This window comes from Mirounga angustirostris, unplaced genomic scaffold, assembly GCF_029215605.1.
Source record: "Mirounga angustirostris isolate CCGP_5_RB_7025 unplaced genomic scaffold, mMirAng1.0.hap1 SCAF_14, whole genome shotgun sequence".
NCBI lineage: Eukaryota > Metazoa > Chordata > Mammalia > Carnivora > Phocidae > Mirounga > Mirounga angustirostris.
The window spans coordinates 74,843,557-74,868,415 of record NW_026991722.1 but is presented as its reverse complement, the minus strand read 5'-3'; the positions used below and the strand labels follow the sequence as shown (position 1 = coordinate 74,868,415).

General features: G+C 41.0%; 1 protein-coding gene across 4 annotated transcripts in view; it reads left to right on the top strand.

Annotated features, from left to right (window-relative positions):
• Nucleotides 1-4,371: 4,371 nt before the first annotated feature.
• Nucleotides 4,372-24,859, top strand: part of ANAPC7 (anaphase promoting complex subunit 7) — a 45,799-nt gene continuing 25,311 nt past the window's right edge. For 2 of the 4 annotated variants that reach the window (XM_064578347.1, XM_045887688.3), the window contains exons 1-10: nucleotides 4,372-4,576; nucleotides 8,936-9,122; nucleotides 12,321-12,440; nucleotides 15,643-15,754; nucleotides 16,184-16,337; nucleotides 17,274-17,416; nucleotides 19,680-19,797; nucleotides 20,352-20,548; nucleotides 22,977-23,201; nucleotides 24,088-24,238. In XM_064578347.1, coding sequence (XP_064434417.1) covers nucleotides 4,476-4,576; nucleotides 8,936-9,122; nucleotides 12,321-12,440; nucleotides 15,643-15,754; nucleotides 16,184-16,337; nucleotides 17,274-17,416; nucleotides 19,680-19,797; nucleotides 20,352-20,548; nucleotides 22,977-23,201; nucleotides 24,088-24,238 — 1,508 coding nt within the window. In that variant the 5' untranslated portion in view covers nucleotides 4,372-4,475. Of the gene's footprint in view, nucleotides 4,577-8,910; nucleotides 9,123-12,320; nucleotides 12,441-13,976; nucleotides 14,017-15,642; nucleotides 15,755-16,183; nucleotides 16,338-17,273; nucleotides 17,417-19,679; nucleotides 19,798-20,351; nucleotides 20,549-22,976; nucleotides 23,202-24,087; nucleotides 24,239-24,859 lie in introns of those variants that run through there. The other 2 variants (XM_045887689.3, XM_064578348.1) reach the window with 2 other exon arrangements.

The window sequence follows — 24,859 nt, the reverse complement described above, 5'->3', positions numbered from 1 at the left end:
GCCTCAGTTTCCTCACCAATAAAATGGAGATTAAAAGTGAGATGACTTCTAAAGTCCCCTTCAGTTCCAAAATTATCATTTTAGAAGATGATTCCATAAGAAGGAGGGGGCCTGGTCCCCTTGGGTATATCTCTTGAGTGTCCTAAGTGAGTTTAACATTATACATGTTCTTTAAATAATATTAAAATCAGTATGATCTCTTTTTTAAAAAGATTTATTTAGGGGCGCCTGGGTGGCTCAGTTGGTTAAGCGACTGCCTTCAGCTCAGGTCATGATCTCGGGGTCCTGGGATCGAGCCCTGCATCGGGGCCCTGCTCGGCAGGAAGACTGCTTCTCCCTCTCCCGCTCCTCCTGCTTGTGTTCCCTCTCTCGCTGTCTCTCTCTCTGTCAAATAAATAAATAAAATCTTTAAATAAATAAATAAATAAAATAAAAAGATTTATTTAGTTAGCTGAGAGAGAGAGCATGCACTCAAGTTGGGGGGAGCAAAGAGGGAGAGGGAGAGAGGATCCCAAGCAGACTCCTCGCTGAGTGTGGAGCTTGATGTGGGCCAATCCCACAACCCCAAGATCATCAAGCCAAAGCCAAGAGCTGGACGCTCAATCAACTGCACCACCCAGGTGCCCCAGTATGATTTGACTTTTATTAGGTTAATGGAACTTGACCATGAATCTTACTTTGGGTTGATTTTAAAAAGGATTGTAGATGCGCCTGGGTGGCTCAGTTGTTAAGCGTCTGCCTTCTGATCCGGTCGTAATTCCAGGGGTCCTGGGATCGAGCCCGGCATCTGGCTGCCACTTCGGCGGGAAGCCTGCTTCTCCCTCTCCCTCTGCTGCTCCCCCTGCTTGTGCTTGCTCGCTCTCTGTCAAATAAATAAACTCTTAAAAAAAAAAAAAAAAGGATTGTAGGGGCGACTGGGTGGCTCAGTCATTAAGCGTCTGCCTTTGGCTCAGGTCATGATCCCAGGGTCCTGGGATCGAGCCCCGCATCAGGCTCCCTGCTCCACGGGAAGCCTGCTTCTCCCTCTCCCATTCCCCCTGCTTGTGTTCCCTCTCTCATTGTATCTCTCTCTGTCAAATAAATAAAATCTTTAAAAAAAAAAAAAGGATTGTAAAAAACTTTCCAAAGAAGATTCTCTTTTACCTCTTTCTTTTTCTCTATAAATATTTTGCTTTGTGCACTCTTTCTGTGAGTTTGTCAACTGCACAGGTTTGTTTTAGCACTCTTTCTTTACAGAAATTATCAACTTTTCTCCTGCTGTTTAGCCAGTGATACGTTCTGCTTCATTCCTATCAATATATTAACAAGTTAGTTCTCCTTTCTTAAAATCCTCTTTATTCTACTTTTCTCATCTGCTACCACATATTTCCTCCTTCCCTTTACAACAACGGTTTCTCAACCTCGACTTTGACATTTTAGACTCGATATTTAAATTTCTGCTCCACTTTATTGTGGGCGTCTGTCCTGTGCATTTCAGGATGTTTAGCAACATTCCTGGTTTCTACCCCCAGATGCCAGTTGCACCCCGCCTCAAAAAAAAAGGTCTGCAGACATTACCAAATTGTACCCTAGAAGCAAAATCCTCCCCATTTGAGAACCATTGCTCTGCAGCAAAGGAAAGCTCTATCTGTACTCTCACTTTTATCTCCTCCCATCCCCTCTTGACCACTCCCTGAAAATACTCTCAAGGACATCAGTGACCTCCATGCTGTTAACCGGATGGCCATTTCTCAACATCTTACTTAACCTCTCACTAGCACTTGATGTATACACACAACTGATTATTCCCACCTTCTTGGAACCATATTCTTCATTTGGATTCCAGGACACCACTGTCTTACTTTCCTTTCCACCTCATCGGCTGTTCCTTGTCTCTTTTGCTGGTTTTTCCTCTTCTCTCTCACCACTTAATGGCAGGATGCCCCGGGGTTAACTGTGTGCTGAAGCCAGTTATGTTTGGTTTTGTTTTAAAAGATTTTATTTATTTGACAGAGCAAGAGCACAAGCAGGGGGAGTGGCAGGCAGATGGAGAAGCAGGCTTCCCGCGGAGCAGGGAGGCTGATGTGGGACTCGGTCAAACGACCCTAGTATCATGACTGAGCCGAAGGCAGACACTTAACCGACTGAGCCACCAAGGCGCCCCTAGATGTGGTTTTAATTACGAAATATTTCAAATGTAGAAAACAGTATAAAAGCAGGCCTTTGTATGGTGTTTACTATGTGCTAGCCATTATTCTAAGTATGTTAGATACAGCGGTGTATCTAGCATGTCTGACACGCACAGCAGGTCAATTTTTACATCCTCTCCACTTCTTTCTTCTTTTTTGGGTAAACTTTATTTTTTTAGAGCAGTTTTAGTTTCAGAGCAAAATTGAGTGTGATATACAGAGAGTTCTCATATACCTTCTGTCCTTCACAGGCACAGCCTCCCACACCATCAACCTCCCACACCAGCATGGGACGTTGTTACAACTGATGTACCTACACTGACACATCATTATCACCCAAAGTCCATGGCATACTGTTAGATTTCTCGGACTGTTGTACATTATGAGTTTTGACAAATGTTTAATGACATATCTGCCATTACTGTATCATATAGAAGTTTCACTGCCTGAAAAAATCCCCTGTGCTCCACCTATTCCTCCCAACCTCCCAAACTCTGGCAACCAATGATCTTTTCCCCAGTCTCATCTTTTCCAGAATGTCATGTAATTGGAATCATAGTATGTAGCCTTTTCAGATTGGCTTCTTCCACTTAATAGTATGAACTTATATTTCCTCCATGTCTTTTCATGGCTGTGCTCCAGCAATTGACAAATCTGATTATACTGCTTATGGAACACAAATATGCAAAGATGATCAGTCTTGACAGCCATTGACAAATTTGCAGAAACTGTATCATTCATTCCTTTACCAATCCAATATGTAGGATAAAAGTTCTTAAGATACATTTTTGTAATTTAAAAAGTATTAATCTCGGGGCACCTGAGTGGCTCAGTCGTTAAGCGTCTGCCTTCGGCTCAGGTCATGATCCCAGGGTCCTGGGATGGAGCCCCGCATCGGGCTCCCTGCTCGGCGGAGAACCTGCTTCTCCCTCTCCCACTCCCCCTGCTTGTGTTCCTGCTCTCGCTGTCTCTCTCTGTCAAATAAATAAATAAAATCTTTAAAAAAAAGTATTAATCTCTTACCCTTTGTACTGCAATACTGGTTTTATTTTTAATTAAAAAATTTACTGGCATCTTATTGTTTTTTTTCAATGGACCACAAACTAGCATCATATTTAGATGAAGTTTAAAGTTTAATAAGATAATATTTTCACAGTTTATTTTCTGGCCACTACTAGTCATTTCATTTCAGGATTATTACTGAAAGTACTTTTTTCCTAACGGAGATGGGGTGGTCAAGAGAATGAGAAGACAAATCACAGACTGGGAGAAAATATTTATAAAACATGTATCTGATAAAGGACTGTTATCCAAGATATACAAAGAACCCTTAAAACTCTACGATAAGAAAACGAACAACCCAGGGGCTCCTGGCTGACTTAGAAGAGCATGCGACTCGATCTCGGGGTTGTGAGTTTGAGCCCCACGTAGGGTGTAAAGATTACTTAAATAAAACTTTTTTTAAAATAGGAAAAAAAAGAACAACTCAAATAAAAAAATTGGCTAAAGATTTGCATAGATATCTCACCAAAGAAGATCTACAGATAGCAAATACGATGCTCAACTCATATGTCATTAGGGAATTGCAAATTAAAACAGTAAGTTACCACTACACAGATATTAGGATGGCTAAAACTCAACCTAGCCTTTATTCACTCTGAGCTGGTGAGTCATTTTAAGGGTAAAAATATGCCCTTTTGCACTCAAGGATGCTATCCAAAGGGTGAAGCTTGATTTCTGCAGGAACACACAATACCTAAGAAAAGGGGGCGTGGTGCCTTCAGCCTAGTGCGCAAGCCCGACTGTAAAAGCAGTTAGGACTGCCCCTAGCCGCCTGATTAAAATATTTATCTCCAGCTGTTGGAGATTCCACTAACTCTACTATATTAACTTATTTATGGTAAGTGACCATACGTTTTTATTAATTTTTGAGACAGAAATTTCTCTCCGAGTCATCTTATTTCAATTGAGCATGTATTCATACTGAAGTGCCTTTTGTCCCCAGCCCCATTGTAAGCCCTCAATAAAGTTTGCACCATAGAGTGACATAACTTTTGCTAAAACAAAACAAAATAAAACAAAACCAAATCATCCCACTTCATAGGGTGCCTGGGGGAAGGAACGGAGTTTTTTTTTTTTTTCCCTCAGGCACTTCAGTAGTTGCCTATTTTCCCGGGGGCGGTGCCGCTTGTGGACCCCATGGACCCCGGTGAGGCCGCCATTTTGGAGTCTTCCCTAAGGAGCTTCCACTGGCTTTTCGCGCCGCTGCCGCCGCTGCCGCCGCTGCCCGCGGCCTTGCCGGGCAGGATGAATGTGATAGACCACGTGCGGGACATGGCGGCCGCGGGGCTGCACTCCAACGTGCGGCTCCTCAGCAGCTTGTTACTTACAATGAGTAATAACAACCCGTGAGTTGAGGCGGGGAGCGGCCTGGGGCTGAGGAGAAAGCGGCGCCGGTTTGGGAGCGGGGGCTGAGGGGGCGTGGGAACTGGCGGGAAGGAGCGCCCGCAGGCCTCAGCTGAGGCTTCGGGGTCATCGTCGGGCGGAGCCGATCTAGGGACGCGAGTTGAGTTGACTCGGTCTCTGCGCTGTACCAGACGCTGGGATGAGCTCCCTGAGGGAGAGGTGGCGAGCGGCGGCTTCGAGAAATGGAAGGCGGAGGCCCTGAGGGCGAGCCTGGCTAGGGTTTCCCGAAAGTTGTGAGCGGAGGGTTTCCTGAGGCACCTGTCGCCGGGCACAGCGACTGTCACTTCGCTGGGCCGACTCTCTTCCTGGCTCTTTCCCGAAGAACGTTTTATCGCTCGCCGCAGCTGCAGGAGGTCCACCCGGTCTTATACCTTCGTCCCCCATCTGAGATTGATTTTTCCCCTTCAGTGTGTCAGAAGGATCCACGTTCTGGCCTCCAAAACCCCTGAAAACGGGAGACCCCTTAGACGGGTGGGAGTGGCGCCCTTTTAAGGACACGCAGTGCCCCTTTCTTGTTTGATTGAGTCCAGTGACGGATGCAGCACAGGGCTGTTTCCAGCCTCGAGTGCGCGTTGCTCCCCTGCTTTCCTTCCTCCATTGTACTTACTTTTTTTTTTTTAAGATTTTATTCACTTATTTGACAGAGAGAGACACAGGGAGAGAGGGAACACAAGCAGGGGGAGTGGGAGAGGGAGAAGCAGGCTTCCCGCGGGGCTCGATCCCAGGACCCCGGGACCATGACCTGAGCCGAAGGCAGAGGCTTAAGGACTGAGCCACCCAGGCGCCCCTCCTCCATTGTACTTAAATTAAAATTCCTTCCCAAGGCCTCGGAGGCCAAACATTTTTCTCCCTGACCTCATTTCATGCCCTCGGCTCACTGTACTTCGGCCTTGCAGGCAGTTCCTTCTGTTACTTGAACCCACCAGGCTCGTTCTTAACTAAGGGCTTTGCGTTTGCTGTTTGGCTTGGCGTACACGTCAGTGAACTGTATCCTCAGTCAGGTTTCGGCTCAGATAACCTCTTCTAGGGAGCAGCTTCTATAACTGTCAGAATTGCCCCTGACCCTCACTGTTCATCCCTTTGCCCTGTTCTGTATTCTGCATCACTCTTTTTAAATTGAGATATAATTGACATATTTCAGGTGTGCAACATGACTTGTTAATTGTATCAATATATTGTGAAATGATCACAGTAAGTCTAGTTAACATCCACCACCACATGGTTTTTTTCTTACGGTGAGAACTTTTAAAGGTTTTATTTTCGTTTATTTATTTGACAGAGAGAGAGAGAGAGTGAATGGGGGGAGGAACGAAGGGAGAAGGACAGGCAGACTCCGCCCTGAGCGCTGAGTCCAACTCGGCTAATCTCACAGCCCCGAGATCATGACCAGGGCGGAAATCCAGAGTCTGATGCCCAACCAATTTAGCCACCCAGACTGACAAGAACTTTTTTAAGATCTGTATTCTGCATCACTCTTAACACCTAAGGAAGTCAGCACAGTGCCTTTGTGCAATGAGCACTCACATGTTTATTAAATGTGCTAAGGAAGTATGTACCTTAGGTAGGTAAAACTGTCCAAATTCACACATTTAGTAAGTGGAGGAGCCATGATGTCTGGGCGTTGGTCCTTCTGATTCTGAAAACTTTAGACCCACCACATTCTGCTACTTCTAAGTGGCATAATTGAATTTTCTACTCAGGGTGGATCCATTTGCATTTGGCCTGCTTTAGAAGCTGTCTAGGTCAGAAAGGAAAAGCCCCTTAAGTGCCTGTAATGCAGCTGCTGATATTTTATTTCCATTAGTGTGCTTGTGGACCTTGCTACACGAGACCCATCATTTCACCACCATCCACTTAGTGTTGACAGTGACGAGCCCTGGTCTCTTTCAGCCTTCTGTGTTTATTCTGGAGCCTTTCAGTTGGTTTTGAGTGATTGGTCAAGGCACACTTTCCACCATTGGGAATTTGTGCACCAGTTAGTCATTACTCTTGGTTCTTGAAGATGTTACAGGATAGAAGCAGTTTAATCCTCTGACTCGGCTTAGCCCATATTTCTTTCTATTAGGTTAAACTGGCAGTTTCCTAGCTTCAGGGAGGTCAGTTTAAATTCTGACCTTTACCATGTATTATTAAATGTTCTTACTGAATTGGCACTATACACAGTATGAAAAATTCAGATAGTACAGAAGAGGTATGCAGATAAGTGTCTGTCCTGATCTTGAACCTTACCCCACCATTTCCATTCTCCAGGCAACAACCAGTAACAGTGTCTCCCGTATCATTCCAAAGATAATTTATGGGTGCATAAGTAGGCATGTGTTACAATATATAAATGTCTGAATGCATTCTCTGAGTGTAGCAGTATTTTCTGTCAAATCTTATTTCTCAGTAAGTATGTAGAATCTCAGAGTTGGAAGAGATCTTAAGTGTCTGGACTATACCTTTAGTCCTTGAATTTCCTTTATAAGTTTATTTACTTATTTTTTAAGATTTTATTTACTTGACAGAGAGAGACACAGCGAGAGAGGGAACACAAGCAGGGGGAGTGGCAGAGGGAGAAGCAGGCTCTCCGCTCAACAAGGAGCCCGACGCGGGGCTCGATCCCAGGACCCTGGGATCATGACCTGAGCCGAAGGCAGACGCTTAACCGACTGAGCCACTCAGGCGCCCCCTAAATAAAATCTTTTTTTAAAAAATTGACATACCATTAGATTCTCCTTTTAAAGAATACATTTCTGTGGTTTTGAGTATATTCACAGTTGTACAACCATCACCATATCTATTCCAAACATGTTCATTATCCCCAAAAGAAACCCCGCATCTATTAGTAAGCACCCCTAATCCCACTTCCTCCAGCCCCTGGCAACCAGTAATCTCTGGTACCTATTCTTGAGTATCCTTCATTTGTTGACAAATTAACTGTTTACAGAGTTGACTGTGACTGTTCTTTCATTTTAAGTGGCTATAGCTTTTACCTGTCAAAGAAAAACGTGTAAATTCCTCTTAATTTGGCAGGAGTCAGGGCAATGAGGGGGGAGTGGAATTGGAGATTAAAAATATATGTTTCCCATTAAGAATGGTGGCCAGCTTGGAGGCAGTTACAATGCTTGTGAGCAATGTTCAACATTAATGAAAAAGTTTTGAAACGTTGTTTTACTCTGTCCTCAAACCCCTGAGACTCAAGGAGATAAAAATTCTTTTAGTGTTAATAAATTTACTTTTGAGGCGCCTGGGTGGCTCAGTTGGTTGGTCATCTGCCTTCAGTTTGGGTCATGATCCTGGTCCTGGGATCGGGCCCCATGTTGGGCTTCCTGCTCGGCTGGGAGTCTGCTTCTCCCTCTCACCCTCCCTCTGTGCTCTCTCTCAAATAAATAAATAAGAAATCTTTAAAAAATTTTTAAAAATGAAATTTGCTTTTGTATGTAAAATTTAAAAAAAACTTTCATCAAATAAGGCTAATCCTCTTTCTATCCCACTTTATCTCATTGGCTTGTCCTATTCTATTCCCATTCTTCAGCTTTTTATATTCCCATTTGCAGTATTTGAAGAGTTTTCAGTTCCTTTGAAGCCTCTTTTTTACAGCACTTTCCTAAAAATGTTTCAAAGCGGTGAGGTCTCACTTTTCCAGGTTCTTCAGCCCTTCTTTGGTAGTATTAATTAAATCATTGTTTCTCTCCTTTGTCTATATTATGCTAAAAATTGATGCTAATGTAAGAAAGTATGGCTATATATCAAACTGTTAAATTAAGAGGGCTTTGGGGGGCGCCTGGGTGGCTAAGTTGGTTAAGTGTCCAACTCTGGATTTCGGCTCAGGTCATGATCTCATGGTGGTAAGATTGAGCCTTGCACTGGACTCCATGCTGAGCATGGAACCTGCTTAAGATTCTCTCCCTCTCTTTCTCCCCAACCACTCCACTTGCACACGCTCTTGCACTCTCTCTTTAAAAAAAAATAAAGAGGGTTTGGGCTAAAGAAGGGAAGGAGAAGATGTATAACATTTCTCTTTGTATATCTGTGTATTATTGAATTTGATTTAGAGGTATCCTTACTTTTATAGTAAATAAAGGAGAAAAGCTTATTAAAACAGTAATTTAAAGCAGTTGCCTGGATGTATTGACCATATTAGCACAGAGTACAACTCTTATGCCTCTCATTTTAGGGACTAGCACTTAGGATACAATGACTTTTGTAAGCTGTCATTACACGAGGCTTTATGGTAGACTTATGTGGGTGCACACTAAGGAGGGTGTCTAACATTTCAAAATAACCCATGTAGGGGGTATATTTTCTTTGTTTTCTAGTGAGTTATTCTCCCCATCTCAGAAGTACCAGCTTTTGGTGTATCATGCAGATTCTCTCTTTCATGATAAGGAATATCGGAATGCTGTGAGTAAGTATACCATGGCGTTACAGCAGAAGAAAGCCCTAAGTAAAACTTCAAAAGTGAGACCTTCAACTGGTAATTCTGCATCTACTCCACAAAGTCAGGTAAATGGAGATGGAAGTGTGATTTTTTTTTGAGAGAGAGACTGAAGGAATTTACAAGACTGCTGATTAGATGTAGAAGATGGAAAAAATAAGTAATTTTAAAGGGGAGCTGACTGGAGAAACAAAGATGAAAAATCACTTAGAGCAAGGATGCAAAATTCACTCTGGATGAGCTAAATATGGAGTTAAACATGAATTATATGGGTTCACTGAAGTTCTGCATTGTTCCTCCCTTTTATACAAACAATTCAAAATCTAAAGTGTTTTTATAATTTTAATTAAAGTACAAATTTTAAAATGTAACTCAATTATTAAGATTGTGAGTACCTAGGGAAATTTATGGGAAATATTCCAAGAACTTCTGCAGTTTCAGTAGCTTGATAATTAAATAAATGAAGGGGAAAATTGTAATTTCACAGAGTCCTCTGATTTGACAGAGTCGTCCAGTTGCTAGAAATTACCCCTATTAGACTCGCAGGTTTACAGGGTATATCATATAACCAAGGCTGCTTATTGCAGCAATTTTAATGGTAAGAAACTAGAAGCAAAAGTTTTCATCAGTAAGGTCTAGTTAAATTAGAGCATAGCCATAAGATGGAATGTGATGGAACTATTACTTAAATGAAAAATGAGATAGAGGTGCACATGCTGATTTGGAAAGAATTATATATATTAGTAAGGAAAATACGGTTTGAAGAAATGTTTCAATGCTTTCTGTTTAAAGGGGATAGTTTATAGATATATAAATATATCCTGGTATATGCCTAATATATATGTATACACACACACACACACTGGTAATATGCATGAAAGATTTTGTGTGTTTGAAGGAAAGCAATTTAATGGTAGAAAGCTTTAGGGAGAGGGAAACTTTTACCTTGCAATTTGACCCTGTCTTTAAGTTTAAATTACATGTGCAACTTATATTTAAAAGGAATGTCAGTGGGGCACCTGGGTGGCTCAGAGCGTTAAGTGTCTGCCTTTGGCTCAGGTCATGATCCCAGGGTCCTGGGATCGAGCCCCGCATCGGGCTCCATGCTCTGCGGGAAGCCTGCTTCTCCCTCTTCCACTCCCCCTGCTTGTGTTCCCTCTCTCGCTGTGTCTCTCTCTGTCAAATAAATAAATAAAATCTTTAAAAAAAAAAAAAAAGGAATGTCAGTAAAAATTAATAAATACATACATACAGATGTACGTACATACAATAGAAGAAATGTCAGTAGAATGAGCTGGGAGTGAAATTATAAGTCATGTTTTTTCTACTTTGTATTTTTCCACATTTTGTAAAAAGACAAATTAGTTGCTCTATTTTTAAAGCCTCTTGATTTTCATCTTGTCTCTTTAAAACATTTGAGTTTTGTTACTAAAGAGCTGATTGCCAGGATTTTCTTTGTTTTCTTTTTTTCTTTTATTTTTGTTTATTTTATTTTTAAGATTTATTTATTTGAGAGAGAGAGAGAAAGAGAGTCAGAGGGAGACAAGCAAGACTCCCTGCTGAGCAGCAAGCCTGGTGCCGGGCTCTCTCCCAGGACCCTGAGGTCATGACCCGAGCCGAAATCAAGAGTCAGATGCTTAGCTGACTGAGCCACCCAGGTGCCCCTATTTTATTTTTTTAAAGTACTCTATATACCCAGTGTGGGGCTCAAACTCACAACCCCAAGATCAAGAGTTGCATGCTCCACTGACTGAGCCAGCGAGGCACCCCAGGATTTTCTGTTTTCTGGCACTGAATGGAAGTCATGTATATTATCCACATAGGGTCATTCATAGAAGTAGCTAACTTTTTAGTATTCAGTATGCCAAGCACCATGCTAAACCTTTCATGTTAATTAAATACATTTAATTTTTAAGGAATTTTTTTGATCTCACATTAAAAAAAATTTTTTTTTTTGAGTTTTTGTTTTAATTCCAGTTGGTTACCATTACAGTGCCATATTATTTTCAGGTATACAATATAGTAATTCAACACTTGCATACATCACCCTGTGCTCATCATGACTAGTGCATTCCTTAATGCTCATCACCTACTTAACCCCTCCCCTCACCTCCTTCCCCTCTGGTAACTATCAGTTCTCTATAATTAATCTTTAAGGAATTTTTTTTTCTTTTTTTTTTTTTTTAAAGATTTTCTATTTATTTATTTTACAGAGAGAGACACAGCAAGAGAGGGAACACAAGCAGGGGGATTGGGAGAGGGAGAAGCAGGCTTCCCGCGGAGCAGGAAGCCCGATGTGGGGCTTGATCCCAGGACCCTGGGATCATGACCTGAGCCAAAGGCAGTCGCCCAACGACTGAGCCACCCAGGCGCCCCAGGAATTTTTCAAAAATTAAGATATAATGTCATAAAATTAACAATTCAGTAGGTTTTAGTATGTTCACAAAATTGCACAACTGTCACCGCTGTTGAATTCCAGAACATTTTTATCACCCTAGAAAATTCCCATGCCTGTTACCTCCTCAGCCTCTGGGAATCACTAACCCCTCTGTCTATGGATTTGCATGTTCTGGACATTTCATATGAATGGAATCATACAACATGTGACCTTTTGTGTCTGGCTTCTTTTACTTTAGCATAATTTTTTCAAGTTTGATCCATGTTATAGCATGAATCAGTTCTTTGTTCTTTCCTTTTTATTGCCACATAATATTCCATTGTATGGGAGTGCCTGGGTGGCTCAGTCAGTTACGCATCTGCCTTTGGCTCAGGTCATGATCTTAGGGTCCTGGGATCGAGCCTCGAGTCAGACTCCCTACTCAGTGGGGAGTCTGCTTCTTTCCCTCTGCCCCCTCCCCCCCATTCGTGCTCACTCTCTTGCTCTTGCAAATAAATAAATCTTAAAAAAAAACTCCATTGTATGGATATGCCATATTTTATGTATTCATTAGTTGACGGACATTACTTCCACTTTTTGTCTATCATTAATAATGTTGGTGTGGACATTTGTGTGCAGGTTTTTTGTTTTGTTTTTAAGTAGGCTCCATGACCTGAGCTGAAATCAAGAGTCGGATGCTTAACTGATTGAGCCACCCAGGCACCCCAACATTTGTGTGTAGGTTTTTGTGCAGACATAGGTTTTTAGTTCTCTTGGCTGTATGTGCGGGAGCAGAATTGCGGGCTCATATGGTAACTCTGTATAACATTTTAAAGAACTGCCATATTTTGAAGTAGTATTTTGAAGAAATGTCTTCATTGCCTCTTAGTGTCTTCCATCTGAAATTGAAGTGAAATACAAAATGGCTGAATGTTATACAATGCTAAAACAAGATAAAGATGCCATTGCTATACTTGATGGGATCCCTTCAAGACAAAGGACTCCCAAAGTAAGTTGAATTAACAATTTGTTACATAATATTCATCTACCCGGTCCTTCCAACCCACTTCCTCCATGTTTTCTCCATGCCTTAGGGAGTCCATCTGAACATTTTACTCTTGACTCACTTTGTTCCCCTGTTAATGGAGTGGATGAGGTTCAGAGAGATAGAAGAATTACTTTCTTAGGAAACCCTGAAAATTCAGCTGATGAAAATGATAGCTGGAGAATACTACAAGTGCTCATTCTTTGGTATTTCTTACCATAGGAAGTAATAATTTGCAAATGCTTCCAGGTGGCAATGGTACTTTTTTTAGAACTCATGTTTTGCATGCTGTAGGCGCCTCCATTTGATAATGTGAATGAGCTTATTAATCCCTTTGTTTTAAAAATCCAAGATTACAAGATCTTTATGTACTTATTTGTATGTGGGATATATATTTGTGTTTGATTTGGCAACATATTATAATCAGTAGAACACCTTCAACTGAAATCAAGAGATCTGGTATCTTGTCTGAGTTTAGGGCATACAAGCTGTGTACTGTGTAGTGTGAACTTGAGCAAGTTACCAATCTGAACTTTACTTTTTTTTTTTAATTTATAAAATGAGGTTAATAATACTTTGCTGACCTTTGGAAAAATAAATAAGTTCATATGTGAAAGAATACTTTTTAAAATACTATTCTGTAAGGAGTATTATATTGGATATCTTTGATTACAGTTTGTTTTGAGTCTTAAAAGAACAATGAGAATCCTTGCTCTTAGTATTGAATTCACATCAGTAGTTAATATTCTAACATCTGCTCTCATGTCGCCTGCCTTCCTCACTTCATTGAAGAACCATTCGGTGCAACTTGTGCTTAACAATGAGGAATTTTATATGTAAGATGTCTGTGTACATTCTCCTGCCCTTAAAAGAAAAGGAATCTAAGCAGTGGTAATATTTAGTGTTTTTTCACCTAAGTGTTGCTGAGTTTTAAAAGTAACCAAAACTTGATGAGAATGTGTTTAAGCATCTCCTTATATTGAGAATTTATTTACTATTTTCTGAGTATGTTAAAAACTAAGCTCTTTCCTTAGTTTATTTTATGCTATTAAGAACATTTGGAAGCATATTATAGACTAACCTGTCTCAAAATAAGCTTGCATGCTTTATACTAAATTGTTTTCTGATACACTATGAAAGACTTATCCCAAGTATAATTTTTTTACATATGTGAAGAGTGTCTTCCTTTTGGAAGATGCCATTTTGATTATAAACTTGAATGATGCCTTTTCCTTATCTTATTGGAAATGTACCACAATTTCCTCAATGACTTGAGGGTGGGGACATTTTTTGAAAATGAGTAATGGCAGATAAGCTCAGTTTGTGGTATCCAACGCTTTGGTGTTTAAAGCCATCATTTTAAGAGGGACTGGAGGAGTCCACATTTGTTAGGAGTACATATCCTTCATTCTGTAGAGCTGTTGTAGCCAGGAACAAACAAAGATGTGTGCCTCAAACATAAACCTATAATATTTACAGTTTTTCTTTCTTGTCCGTTAGGGAGTTAACTGGCTTCTCAGTCTGTGTAAAGGACAAGGAAGTGAGTCAAAATACGTCTAAATGAACGTCTGTTAATGTATGGTAAACACCACCACACATTTCTTCACATTTTAAAGGAAAATTCCAGTGTGAGATTATTATAACTTGGTAAATCTTCAACTTTCAAGAGTAAACATATCAACATAAAATTTCTCACTCAGTTTTAAGAAAAAGATGACTGCTTATGTTTCTAACTGGTGGAATATGGCTTTGTGATGTTCCCAAGTAAGGATCTGTTCTAAAGAGAATTGACTTTCTCATAGGTAGTACCCAAAACTCATTCTTTTGAAGTGACAGGTAGTTTAAAGGGAATTTTAATATTTGTTGAGACAGATGGTCTCTAGGTCATAGTTTGTTAATCACAAGCAGTCAAGAAAGGATCTTAAATTTAACCTTTTATTCTTTTCAAGTATTGACACTAATACTGGAGTTTTCCTTTAAGTATTTTCTTTTGCATTTTCAACATAGCCTAAAATGGAAAAGCTGAGGCCAAATAAAGTTTTATTTCTAGTATTTCATTATTTCATTATTTGAATCATCAGTATGGATTAATGCCATACTAGATTGTTTTATATACTGTAAGTCATAATTGGAACAGAGTTCTTCATCTTCAGAGCCCTCTTTTGAGTAAATATCTGGCGTACAGGCTACAAATAACCAAAGAGATTGGGGATTGGCTTTTTTTGTATATCCTCATGTTGACTGCTTCCGTAGGTTAATGATCTGGCAAACACTGCTTTGTTTAAGATTTATTAATTTTAAATTGGAATGTTCTTTTTTTCTCTCTGTACTATTAAGATCATTTACTTTTCCTTGTAACTTCTACGTTCTTTGGAACTTTTAGGTTTTCCTAGATTTTCCTTGTTGTGTTTTAGAAAGGGTTATTTTAAAAGAGCTCTACTGAGTTACAAATTTGAATTGTGCTAAAAATGCATTTACTGGATTTAAATGATGTAGCTCATCTCTGGATCATTGTACCTCCAGAGGTGAGTTAGAGTTTGATTTTTGTAGCATCACTTTGATGAGTCAGATAGTACCTGTGGGTCCATGCTTTCAGTGTTAGAAAAGCTAGAGTCTAGCTGCCAGGATAATTGTCAGAGAGAATCCAAGTATTTAATTCTGTATCTGTCGTTTTCTTTTTGGGGAAAATTCATCTGCTCTTTCTTAACAAGCTATGTTAAGAATTCCTCATTTTCTTATGTCTTGATATTAATTGCATTTAAAATATGTAAACTTGAGCACTTCTAGGGTAGTTCATCTTCTTTCTTAAGATCAAGAAAGAATCAAGGTAATTAGAATTCTGTAACATTTCTCAAATAAATATTACTCCCATTTCCAGAGACAGCATCTTTGGTCCAGATAGTACGGGACCTTTTGGTTGGGTAAGTGAGAGGAATTTGACTTTCCTCTTAGAAATGGAAGGATGTAGGAAGAGCGAAGGTAGTAATTTCTCTTTGGTTTGAAGAGTGGGATTGGTCTTCATTTATTTCCACAGGGCTGTGGGTAGATTTTCCAGGAAAAAGTAGAATAGTAGCTGGTAATAAAAAAATCAGGACTTAATTGGCGGTGAGATATTTTCTTTGCAATATGCGCGTATCTTACTGTCTTTTGTTTTTGTTTATTACAGATAAACATGATGCTGGCGAACCTGTACAAGAAGGCTGGTCAGGAGCGCCCTTCAGTCACCAGCTATAAGGAAGTGCTGAGGCAGTGCCCTTTAGCCCTTGATGCCATACTAGGTACAGGTCATTCTCAGCCTATTTCTATGGATGTTTACTCTCTGAGATGGTAGTTCTCATTCTTAGCTGTACATTAGAATCTGTATGTGCCAGGGCACCTGGCTGGCTCAGTTGGAAGAGCTTGCGACTCTTGATCTCAGGGCATGAGTTCAAGCCCCATGTTGAGTGTAGAGATTTACTAAAAAGGCAAATTAAAAAAAAAAATTTGCCCCTGCCTAACTTCCAGAGAGTGATTCAGTAGATTACTGTTGTCATGTATTTTTCACAGATCAAGAAACATTAAATTATGGTTGTTTCGTCATCTGCATCTTGCTGAGAATAGCAAAAGGGTTACCTCGTTGCCAACAGAAAGAGTAGCCTAATGCTTCCTGCATTGTGGAAGAGGGATGCTATGCTTCACCTTATTTCTCCTGTTTTCTGTTGGATTAGGTTTGCTTTCCCTTTCTGTAAAAGGCGCAGAGGTGGCATCGATGACAATGAATGTGATCCAGACTGTGCCTAACTTGGATTGGCTCTCTGTGTGGATCAAAGCATATGCTTTTGTGCATACTGGTGACAACTCGAGAGCAATCAATACCATCTGGTGAGAGCCACAAAGTTAATTCAGTGTTCTTGAGGCCCTGTCCTTTATGGAGGTCTGGTGTGAAATAGAAATTAGCAAAATAGAAGTATGAGATGCTTATTTCTTGGTGTTGCAGCCTGTTGTCCTCAGGCTTGCTTTAGTCTCTTAATGTAGTTTTTTTTTTTTTTTTTTTTAAAGATTTTATTTATTTGACAGCGAGAGACATAGAGAGGGAACACAAGCAGGGGGAGTGGGAGAGGGAGAAGCAGGCTTCCCGCAGAGCAGGGAGCCCGATGCGGGGCTCGATCCCAGGACCCTGGGGTCATGACCCGAGCCGAAGGCAGATGCTTAACGACTAAGCCACCCAGGCGCCCCTAGTCTCTTAATGTACTTAATGGTCCTAAGGATAATATCTCTGCTGTGAGGACCTGTTAAATGTAAACTTTGACCAAGTTCAGCTCTGTATTTGCAAAAGTGGTAACCCTTGCACAGCCGGCTGCGTCAGTTTTCATGCTGGAACCTGGAAGAACAGCTTTTTGGATGTCCTAGAAGCATAGATTGCAGCATCTGACTTGGGTTGCCTCTTTAGGACTGGGATTTTCTTTCTAGTCAATTGAAGTCCAAGGATAAGAGACTGGGTTTTGTGTTATGCAAAGTCACTTTTGAATGACATTACCTTTAGCACCATGTTGTCCTCTGAAAACCTGCAACCAGAAAGTTCTCAGTAATGAGAGAGAATTCTGCATCATTCTGTATATTGACTTTCTTATTGTGTATAACTTTCTTTAAATCATAAGCTCAGAATAAGAAAATCTAGTGTATATGGTTTGTTTGAAAAGCTTATTATGAAAAATGTCGTATGTATGCCAAGAAAAGTGCTTATATGCCTGTCACCCAGATTCAGAAACTAAGAGGATTCATAATAAATCTTAAGGGTCAATGTTTAATATTTTGAAGTTCACTAGAGAAAAAGTCCTTATTGCGAGATAACGTGGACCTGCTGGGAAGCTTAGCAGATCTGTACTTCAGAGCTGGAGACAATAAAAACTCTGTCCTCAAGTTTGAACAGGCACAGATGTTGGATCCTTATTTGATAAAAGGTAAGTAATTCTTGAGGCATGGTGGAAGTGGCTGCAGAGGGGAGGATCAGAAAAGAAAGGGAGACAAAGTAGCATAATATTCTTTTTTTTTTTTTTTAAGATTTTATTTATTTATTTGACAGAGGGAGACACAGTGAGAGAGGGAACACAAGCAGGGGGAGTGGGAGAGGGAGAAGCAGGCTTCCCGCTGAGCGGGGAGCCCAATGCGGGGCTCGATCCCACCTAGGTGGCTCAGTCGGTTAAACGTCTGCCTTCGGCTCAGGTCACGATCCCAGGGTCCTGGGATCAAGTCCCGTATTGGGCTTCTTGCTCAGGGGAGAGCCTGCTTCTCCCTCTGCCTGCCACTCCCCCTGCTGGTGCGCGCTCTCTCTCTGACAAATAAATAAAATCTTTTTTTAAAAAGTCATGACCTGAGCCGAAGGCAGACGCTTAACGACTGAGCCACCCAGGCGCCCCAGTAGCATAATATTCTGATACCATTTTCATAGAAATACTTTGTGAAACTTGTTCTAGTAGCCTTTTACCATTTTTTACGTCTGATACATGTCTCTAACACTTGAGTAATTCCATTTTGAGTAGTTGTTTTTGCTTGAATTCAAGTGTCATCTCCAGGCAGATCATTATTTGGCTTTTTTGGGGGGAAGGGTGATAGCCCTTCCTTATGATTTTTAAATTTCTGGTGTGCCTGACTGAGAATTTGGATGGCATCCCCAAAACCATAATATCCTTTTAGGGGATTTAGCTTTACTGTATCCTTAGTATACTTAAAAGGGAGTAAGTGAACAGGCATTAAGTAAGGAGTGAGGTGACTAAAGGAAGTAATTAGGAATGAACAACAACAAAAAATTGATTTCAAAGACTGTAGCTGAAGGGGTGAGCTATAGGGACTTCCAAAGGATGAGTGTCCAGTGACTGGCAGTGAGTGATGGGTAGTAGGAAATAAAGTCTGACAGGCTGGAATCTGCTTATAAAGTCCCAGAAGAGGCCATCAGAAAAATATGGCCTTGTGACAGTAGTTAGTCCTGTAGACTCTTAAGCAATGAGAACTACAGAGCAGGGAGATGAGAGAACAGATCCAGAAAGATGAAATTGTTTGCCCAAGGTCTCCCTCCTGCCCAGTGCTTATTTCTCTTCTCTGAGTTTTGCCTGTGCCCATGATGAAAATGGTGTATTAGAAATACTAGTCTGGCAGTAGTTGGCAGCTTGGAGTTGAAAGCTCAGGCCCGAGTTTGGGGGCCAGCAGGGAGTATTGCAGTGATCTTGGCAAGAGAGACATTTTCCTGGGAGTTTGAAGGGGTAACAAGGAATGAAGGGGATGGTGGTAAGAGATGGATGACAGCAAGCATGGGACCCTTTTTATAGAACACGAGTAAGAATAAGCAGGGAGTGGGGTGATCTTAAATCAGCTGGACTCCAAAAGAACTAGTTGCTTTTTCTGGAATAGGCTACTTTTTCTGAGACTAACCAGCATATTAAGTATGTACTCTGGACTGTGCCCAGGCTTCTTGAAGAAAAGAAATTACGTGATGCCTTTTTGGGCCTTTCCTGGTTATGAGTTAGGATAACTGTATATCATGTCACAGGACAAACAGTTCCCAAAAATAATTGGCTTTCAAATTGTGAGTTGTAGACCCTTCTACTCCTTTGCTTTTTAAACTTTTTGGATGTGTTTTGTCTTTTTAATAGTCATTTTTTTCGGGACACCTGGGTGGCTCAGTCGGTTAAACGTCTGCCTTTGGCTCAGGTCACGATCCCAGGGTCCTGGGATCAAGTCCCGTGTTGGGCTTCTTGCTCAGGGGAGAGCCTGCTTCTCCCTCTGCCTGCCACTCCCCCTGCTGGTGTGCGCGCTCTCTCTGACAAATAAATAAAATCTCTTTTTAAAAAGTCATTTTTTTAATTTAAGATTTATCTATTTATTTTAGGGAGGGAGAGAGAGCTCATAAGCCATAGTGGGGGGAGGGGCAGAGGGAGCCCTGCTGGGAGCAGACTCCCCAATGAGCACAGAGCCTCGTGGGGCTTGATCTCACCATCCTGAGATCATGACTCAGGAAATCAAGAGTCAGACTCCCAACTGACTGAGTCACTCAGGTGCCCCTTTAATAGTCATATTGTAGGAAAGTGAGAATGCTGGTGGGAGGAGCTCATGCTGGTGGAAAGGGCTCAGACCACGCTGGAGCTGGGGCTTGAGTGGGGCTCTGATGAAGGCTGTTGCTCTTTAATAAAGGACACCTGCTGCTTTTTAAAAAAGCCTCTTCCTTTCCAGGAATGGATGTATATGGCTACCTCCTGGCAAGAGAAGGGCGGCTAGAAGATGTGGAGAACCTTGGCTGCCGCCTTTTCAATATTTCTGATCAGCATGCAGAACCCTGGGTGGTCTCTGGGTATGTTTATGCATTCTTTTTTTCTCTCCAGTTTTCAGTACACTCTTTGGGAAATTGTGGTTCCTCCCAAATAGCATATAGGTTGAAAACACAGGTTTAAGAGATAATCAGACTTAGAATTCAGATCAAGCTCTTTGACTTTGGACACATTAGTTAACTCACTGAGTCTTTTCTCAGACTTTCATGGGGTAGGTATCCACTGAGATAGTGCATCGTGCTCAGCACTGGAAGCCATCAGCGAACAGGCCAGAAGCTGCTGCTTTGTTATTTACCATGGCTTTACAGATTTCTCTGAATATCTCTCACTTAATAACATATCCAGATATCAGGTTCTTTCCCATAACTTTTCCCTTCCATATCAATATTTCCCCTTCAAAATAAACGTTTAGATTTTTTTTTTGTCATTCCCCCCCCCCCCCCCCCGCTAATATCTCAGGTAAAGCTGTAAGTTTGCTTTGTAATAAGGATCAGGTAGAGGTCCTTCTGTTTGGTTCTGAATGAAGTTTCTTTACCATTTTCTCTCAGGTAATGTTGCATTGTTTTTTTTTCTCCAGGTGTCATAGCTTTTATAGCAAACGCTATTCTCGGGCCCTCTATTTAGGAGCCAAGGCCATTCAGCTGAATAGTAATAGTGTTCAAGCTTTGCTACTTAAGGGAGCAGCACTTAGAAACATGGGCAGAGTCCAAGAAGCAATAATCCACTTTCGGGAGGCTATACGGCTTGCACCTTGTCGCTTAGATTGTTATGAAGGTAAGATGAAAAATAGAGATGGATGGTGTGAATCTCTAGGTGTGTAGCATTAGCTCTCAGATGGAAGGTTTTAATTTTTGCTTTTTTGAGAGAGAGAGCATATGCGCTCACGAGTTATAGGGGGAAGAGGCAGAGGGAGATAGAGAATCTTAAGCAGGTTCCACACCCAGCATGGGGGCTTGATCTCACAACCCTGAGATTATGACCGGAGCCGAAATCAAGAGTTGGGATGCTTAACTTACTGAGCCACCCAGGCGCCCCCGGATGGAAGGTTTTGTGAGGCCAGCAGTTCCCAAACTCTCTTGCATGTTAGAGTCCTCTGGGGGCATTTTTAAAAATCCTCATGCCAGGTCACTCCAATACTATCTAAATCAGAATATTGTGGTTGGGAGATAGACACCAGTATTTTTTTGAAGACCCCAGGTATTGCCAGTACGTGGATGAGTTTGGGAATCACTGCATTAGGCATTTAAAAAATCATTTATGGCTTTCACTGGACCTTCAGAATATATTTTTTTCACTCTCTTTTCCTGGTTTTTGGTGAGGGAGTAGTTGGGGATGGTCTTTTGTCCTATTTTTATTTCTCAGACATGGCCCACTCCTTAATGTGAATCTGTGCTGGCACTGTGCTAGATCGCTTGGTTTTGTCTTTATTCTTTTTTAACAGTTGTTTTACCTTGGGTCAGAAATATTACTCAAGAGGGTAACTTCATATCCATAGGACAGTGTTGGTTGTGGGAACTAGTCAGTTCATTGTGACCTCCTGAGTGGGCATGATCAGGGTCAAACTTTGTTTTGTTACGTACTATTTTAAGTTCGTGTGAACTGACCCTAGGAGTTCAAAGGATGCATGCCAGCTTCAGCAACATTTGGTGACTCAGTCACAGATGTTAAAATAGATCTTAAAAGATGCAGTTCCTCCAAAGCATATTTTTATAAGAATTTAAAAATAAACCCAGGAGTCTAGAGTGACTTGCTCTTAACAGGAAGATGAGTTCAGATTTGAGAAAATTTGGAAGTTGGGGTAAAGAACAAATCTGCTTAGATAGAGAACTATGCATATTGTGGATTTGTTCTTAAAGTATCCCCAGCAAACCAAGATTTTGGTTCCAGATTAAATTTTTGATCCTGAAACTACCTACCTAGCCTCTCAGCTGCTTTTATCACACTAATTCCTTTCTGCTGCATGCCTGTTTCACAAGAGCCCAGGATTGCAGTTGAATAATGAACTCCACAATGCTTGGGCAGAGGATGGTTAGAGTCTTTGGGAGCAGAGGACCTTTCTCAGGCCAGTGAGGCTTCATGGGTTGCCTGCACTCAAGCTACCATTTGGAGTTTTGAAGTAGGGTAACTGATTATGCTCTCTGGTGCTTCTTGTAACCCCCTCTGAGCTTCCTTTATTGGCGGAGGCATTGGAGTAGTGAAGAACATTCTTTCCATTTCCTTCTGAAGTTCCAAGAGGGACTTTAGCAGGGAAATAAAACTGCTCAATAAGTAGTTGCAAACAACTATATTCTGAATCCAGCACGTTGGCCTGAAGAGTTAAGTAATTTCTGGTTAAGTAACCATAGTGTGTGGTAGAATGTGCACAAATATTATAAATGCTGCTAGGGTGGAGGAGTGCATAGAGAAAATCTGCCAGGGATGCGTGGGTTTGGGGTTTAAGCTGTTTTTCTGTTTTGATGAGAGCTTTCTGTCAAAAAGTACTTCCTCTGTTCTCAAGTTCTTGGCAAGAAGAGTTGAGAGTTGTCTCTGCTTGAGGTGTCCCCATAGGGCATCTGGTGGGCATGGTAAGAGGCAGGAGCTGCCAGTCTCTGTGTATTTGGTCCATCTGACAAGCGTTTTCCACCTAGGTTAGGGAAACCCTCAGCAAATATCTTTCGAGATAACTTTTATGTTTCAAATGAAAAGTTGTCCTTTCTTCTTAGGTTCTTCCGTAGGTCCATTACTAGAAATTACACTAAACTAGTAGTTTTGTAGAACCGGACATTCACTTGGAACTGTAAAGCTCTTCCACATAAGCCTAGGACTAAAGGTGACTGAATACAGCCAGAAATTAATAGCTCGTTAAGAGGCAATGGAACCTTGCGCTTTGTTGTCAACGTCATCTCTATTTCAAGTAATGATTAAGGTCTTATTCCTCTGACATTCAGCTGGGCTGCCTACCTGCTTCATTTTATTTATGCGTGTTTGTTTCCTTTGCTAACTAAAGGAGGCTTTGCAATGCATGCAGCCTTTTTCTACATCCCTGAAGTGCCCTGGGGAAGAGCACTTCTTATTGCATCAACATACTCTCTAGTCCCATGTCATCAGAGTTTTCCCCTGGCCTGCCCTTTGTCTGAAGCTTTGAAGGTTTGCAGTTTGGAAGGCTGTCAGAGTGGAAGCATTGCTTAGAATAGTAATGTGGTTGAACTTTCTATTTTTTCAGGTCTCATTGAATGCTACTTGGCTTCCAACAGTATTCGTGAAGCAATGGTAATGGCTAACAACGTTTACAAAACTCTAGGAGCAAATGCACAGACCCTTACCCTTTTAGCCACTGTTTGTCTTGAAGACCCAGTGACACAGGAGAAAGCCAAAACTTTATTAGATAAAGCCCTGACCCAAAGGCCGGATTACATTAAGGCTGTGGTGAAAAAAGCAGAACTACTTAGTAAGTGTATCTTATTTACTTCCCTTTTGTTGTTAATTGTATAAAATCTGATCTCATTTGGAGTTCCTGGTCCCAGCTGGTTACAGATGACCAGACAGGTGTGTGCCTTTTGTAGTAGATTTGAGCCTATATGAATTGGTGTATATTTAGCACAACCAAATGTAGATGGCTTAGACCGGCTTGGATTGGCAGTGACTCACTTTTTGAGTGGCTCAAACCAGCTACACTTGGTTGGTACCTGTTCAGATCACTTTGATCTGGTTTTGGTTTTCCTGAACTAGTTTGGGCTGAATAGAACTGGTTTTAGCCAGCTTGAACTATTTCAACCCATCTTGATTTGCTTATGACTTTCCTTTTAGCTTTGGTTTTTTTAGTCCTGATTTATGATGAAATCCTGGGATTGGGCTAGTTTGGCAAATAAAATGCATTTTGGCTTTTTATTTGAATTTAGGTTAAGAGTATAATTTAAAAAATTAGAACTCAAGCTCCACATTTTTTTTTTTTTTAAAGATTTTATTTATTTGACAGACACAGCGAGAGAGGGAACACAAGCAGGGGGAGTGGGAGAGGGAGAAGCAGGCTCCCCGCAGAGCAGGGAGCCTGATGTGGGACTCGATCCCAGGACCCTGGGATCATGACCTGAGCCGAAGGCAGTCGCTTAACCGACTGAGCCACCCAGGCGCCCAAGCTCCACATTTCTTAATGGAATAGGAATTCATATGAGCTTTTTCTTCTTTCTTGCCATACCACTATTCTCTTAAGGACATCTACAAAGAGATTATTGGATTGTGATCATTGTTGTGGTTTTGTGTATATGATTTGAGATGGGAGTGTATTTTCAAAATGTTGTGTTAAGTGGGAAAATGAGGATCTTTTTTCTTTTTAGGCAGAGAACAGAAATACGAAGATGGAATTGCTTTGCTGAGGAACGCACTAGCTAATCAGAGTGACTGTGTCCTGCATCGGATCCTAGGAGATTTCCTTGTAGCTGTCAATGAGTATCAGGAGGCAATGGACCAATATAGTATAGCACTAAGGTAGGCACTTAGCCTCCCATGGGGGGAAGGTCAATGAGGGGAAGAGGAGTCAGGGAACTATGTAATAGGAATTCTGGAAACACACACTTTTGTGCCCATGGTTGAAAACAGAGTAATAATAGTAATGGTAGAAGAGTTATTTGTGAGTTCTAAAAAAAAATTCATAAAGTATAAGCAACATTGAACTGTTTCACTCATAACCAGCCCATATCACTATATCACCTGTTTTCATTTGTATAGATCATCTTCCTGGCCTTGCCCACACATAAACATATTTTTATAGGGTATATGTAGTATATATTTTATATTCTGCTTTTTCAAATCAAAGTATTGTAAGTACTTTCCCATGTTTCTACCTACTGTAGTAAAGAACTTAAGCTCTGAAGTTTGAATATTACCTTCACCTGTTATCTTGGGCAAGTTACTAACTAATTTGTCTATATCTACCTTATTAGGTATTAAATGGTTAAATGAGGATTAAATTATTATTCCATGTAAAGCTCTTAGTGCTGTGTCTGGTACATAGTAAATACTAAATAAATAGTGGTATTCTTACTGTTTAATATAGAAGTGATTTCTTTGAGGGTTGTCTGTGTGTCTGTAAGGTTATGGTGAAGGCCT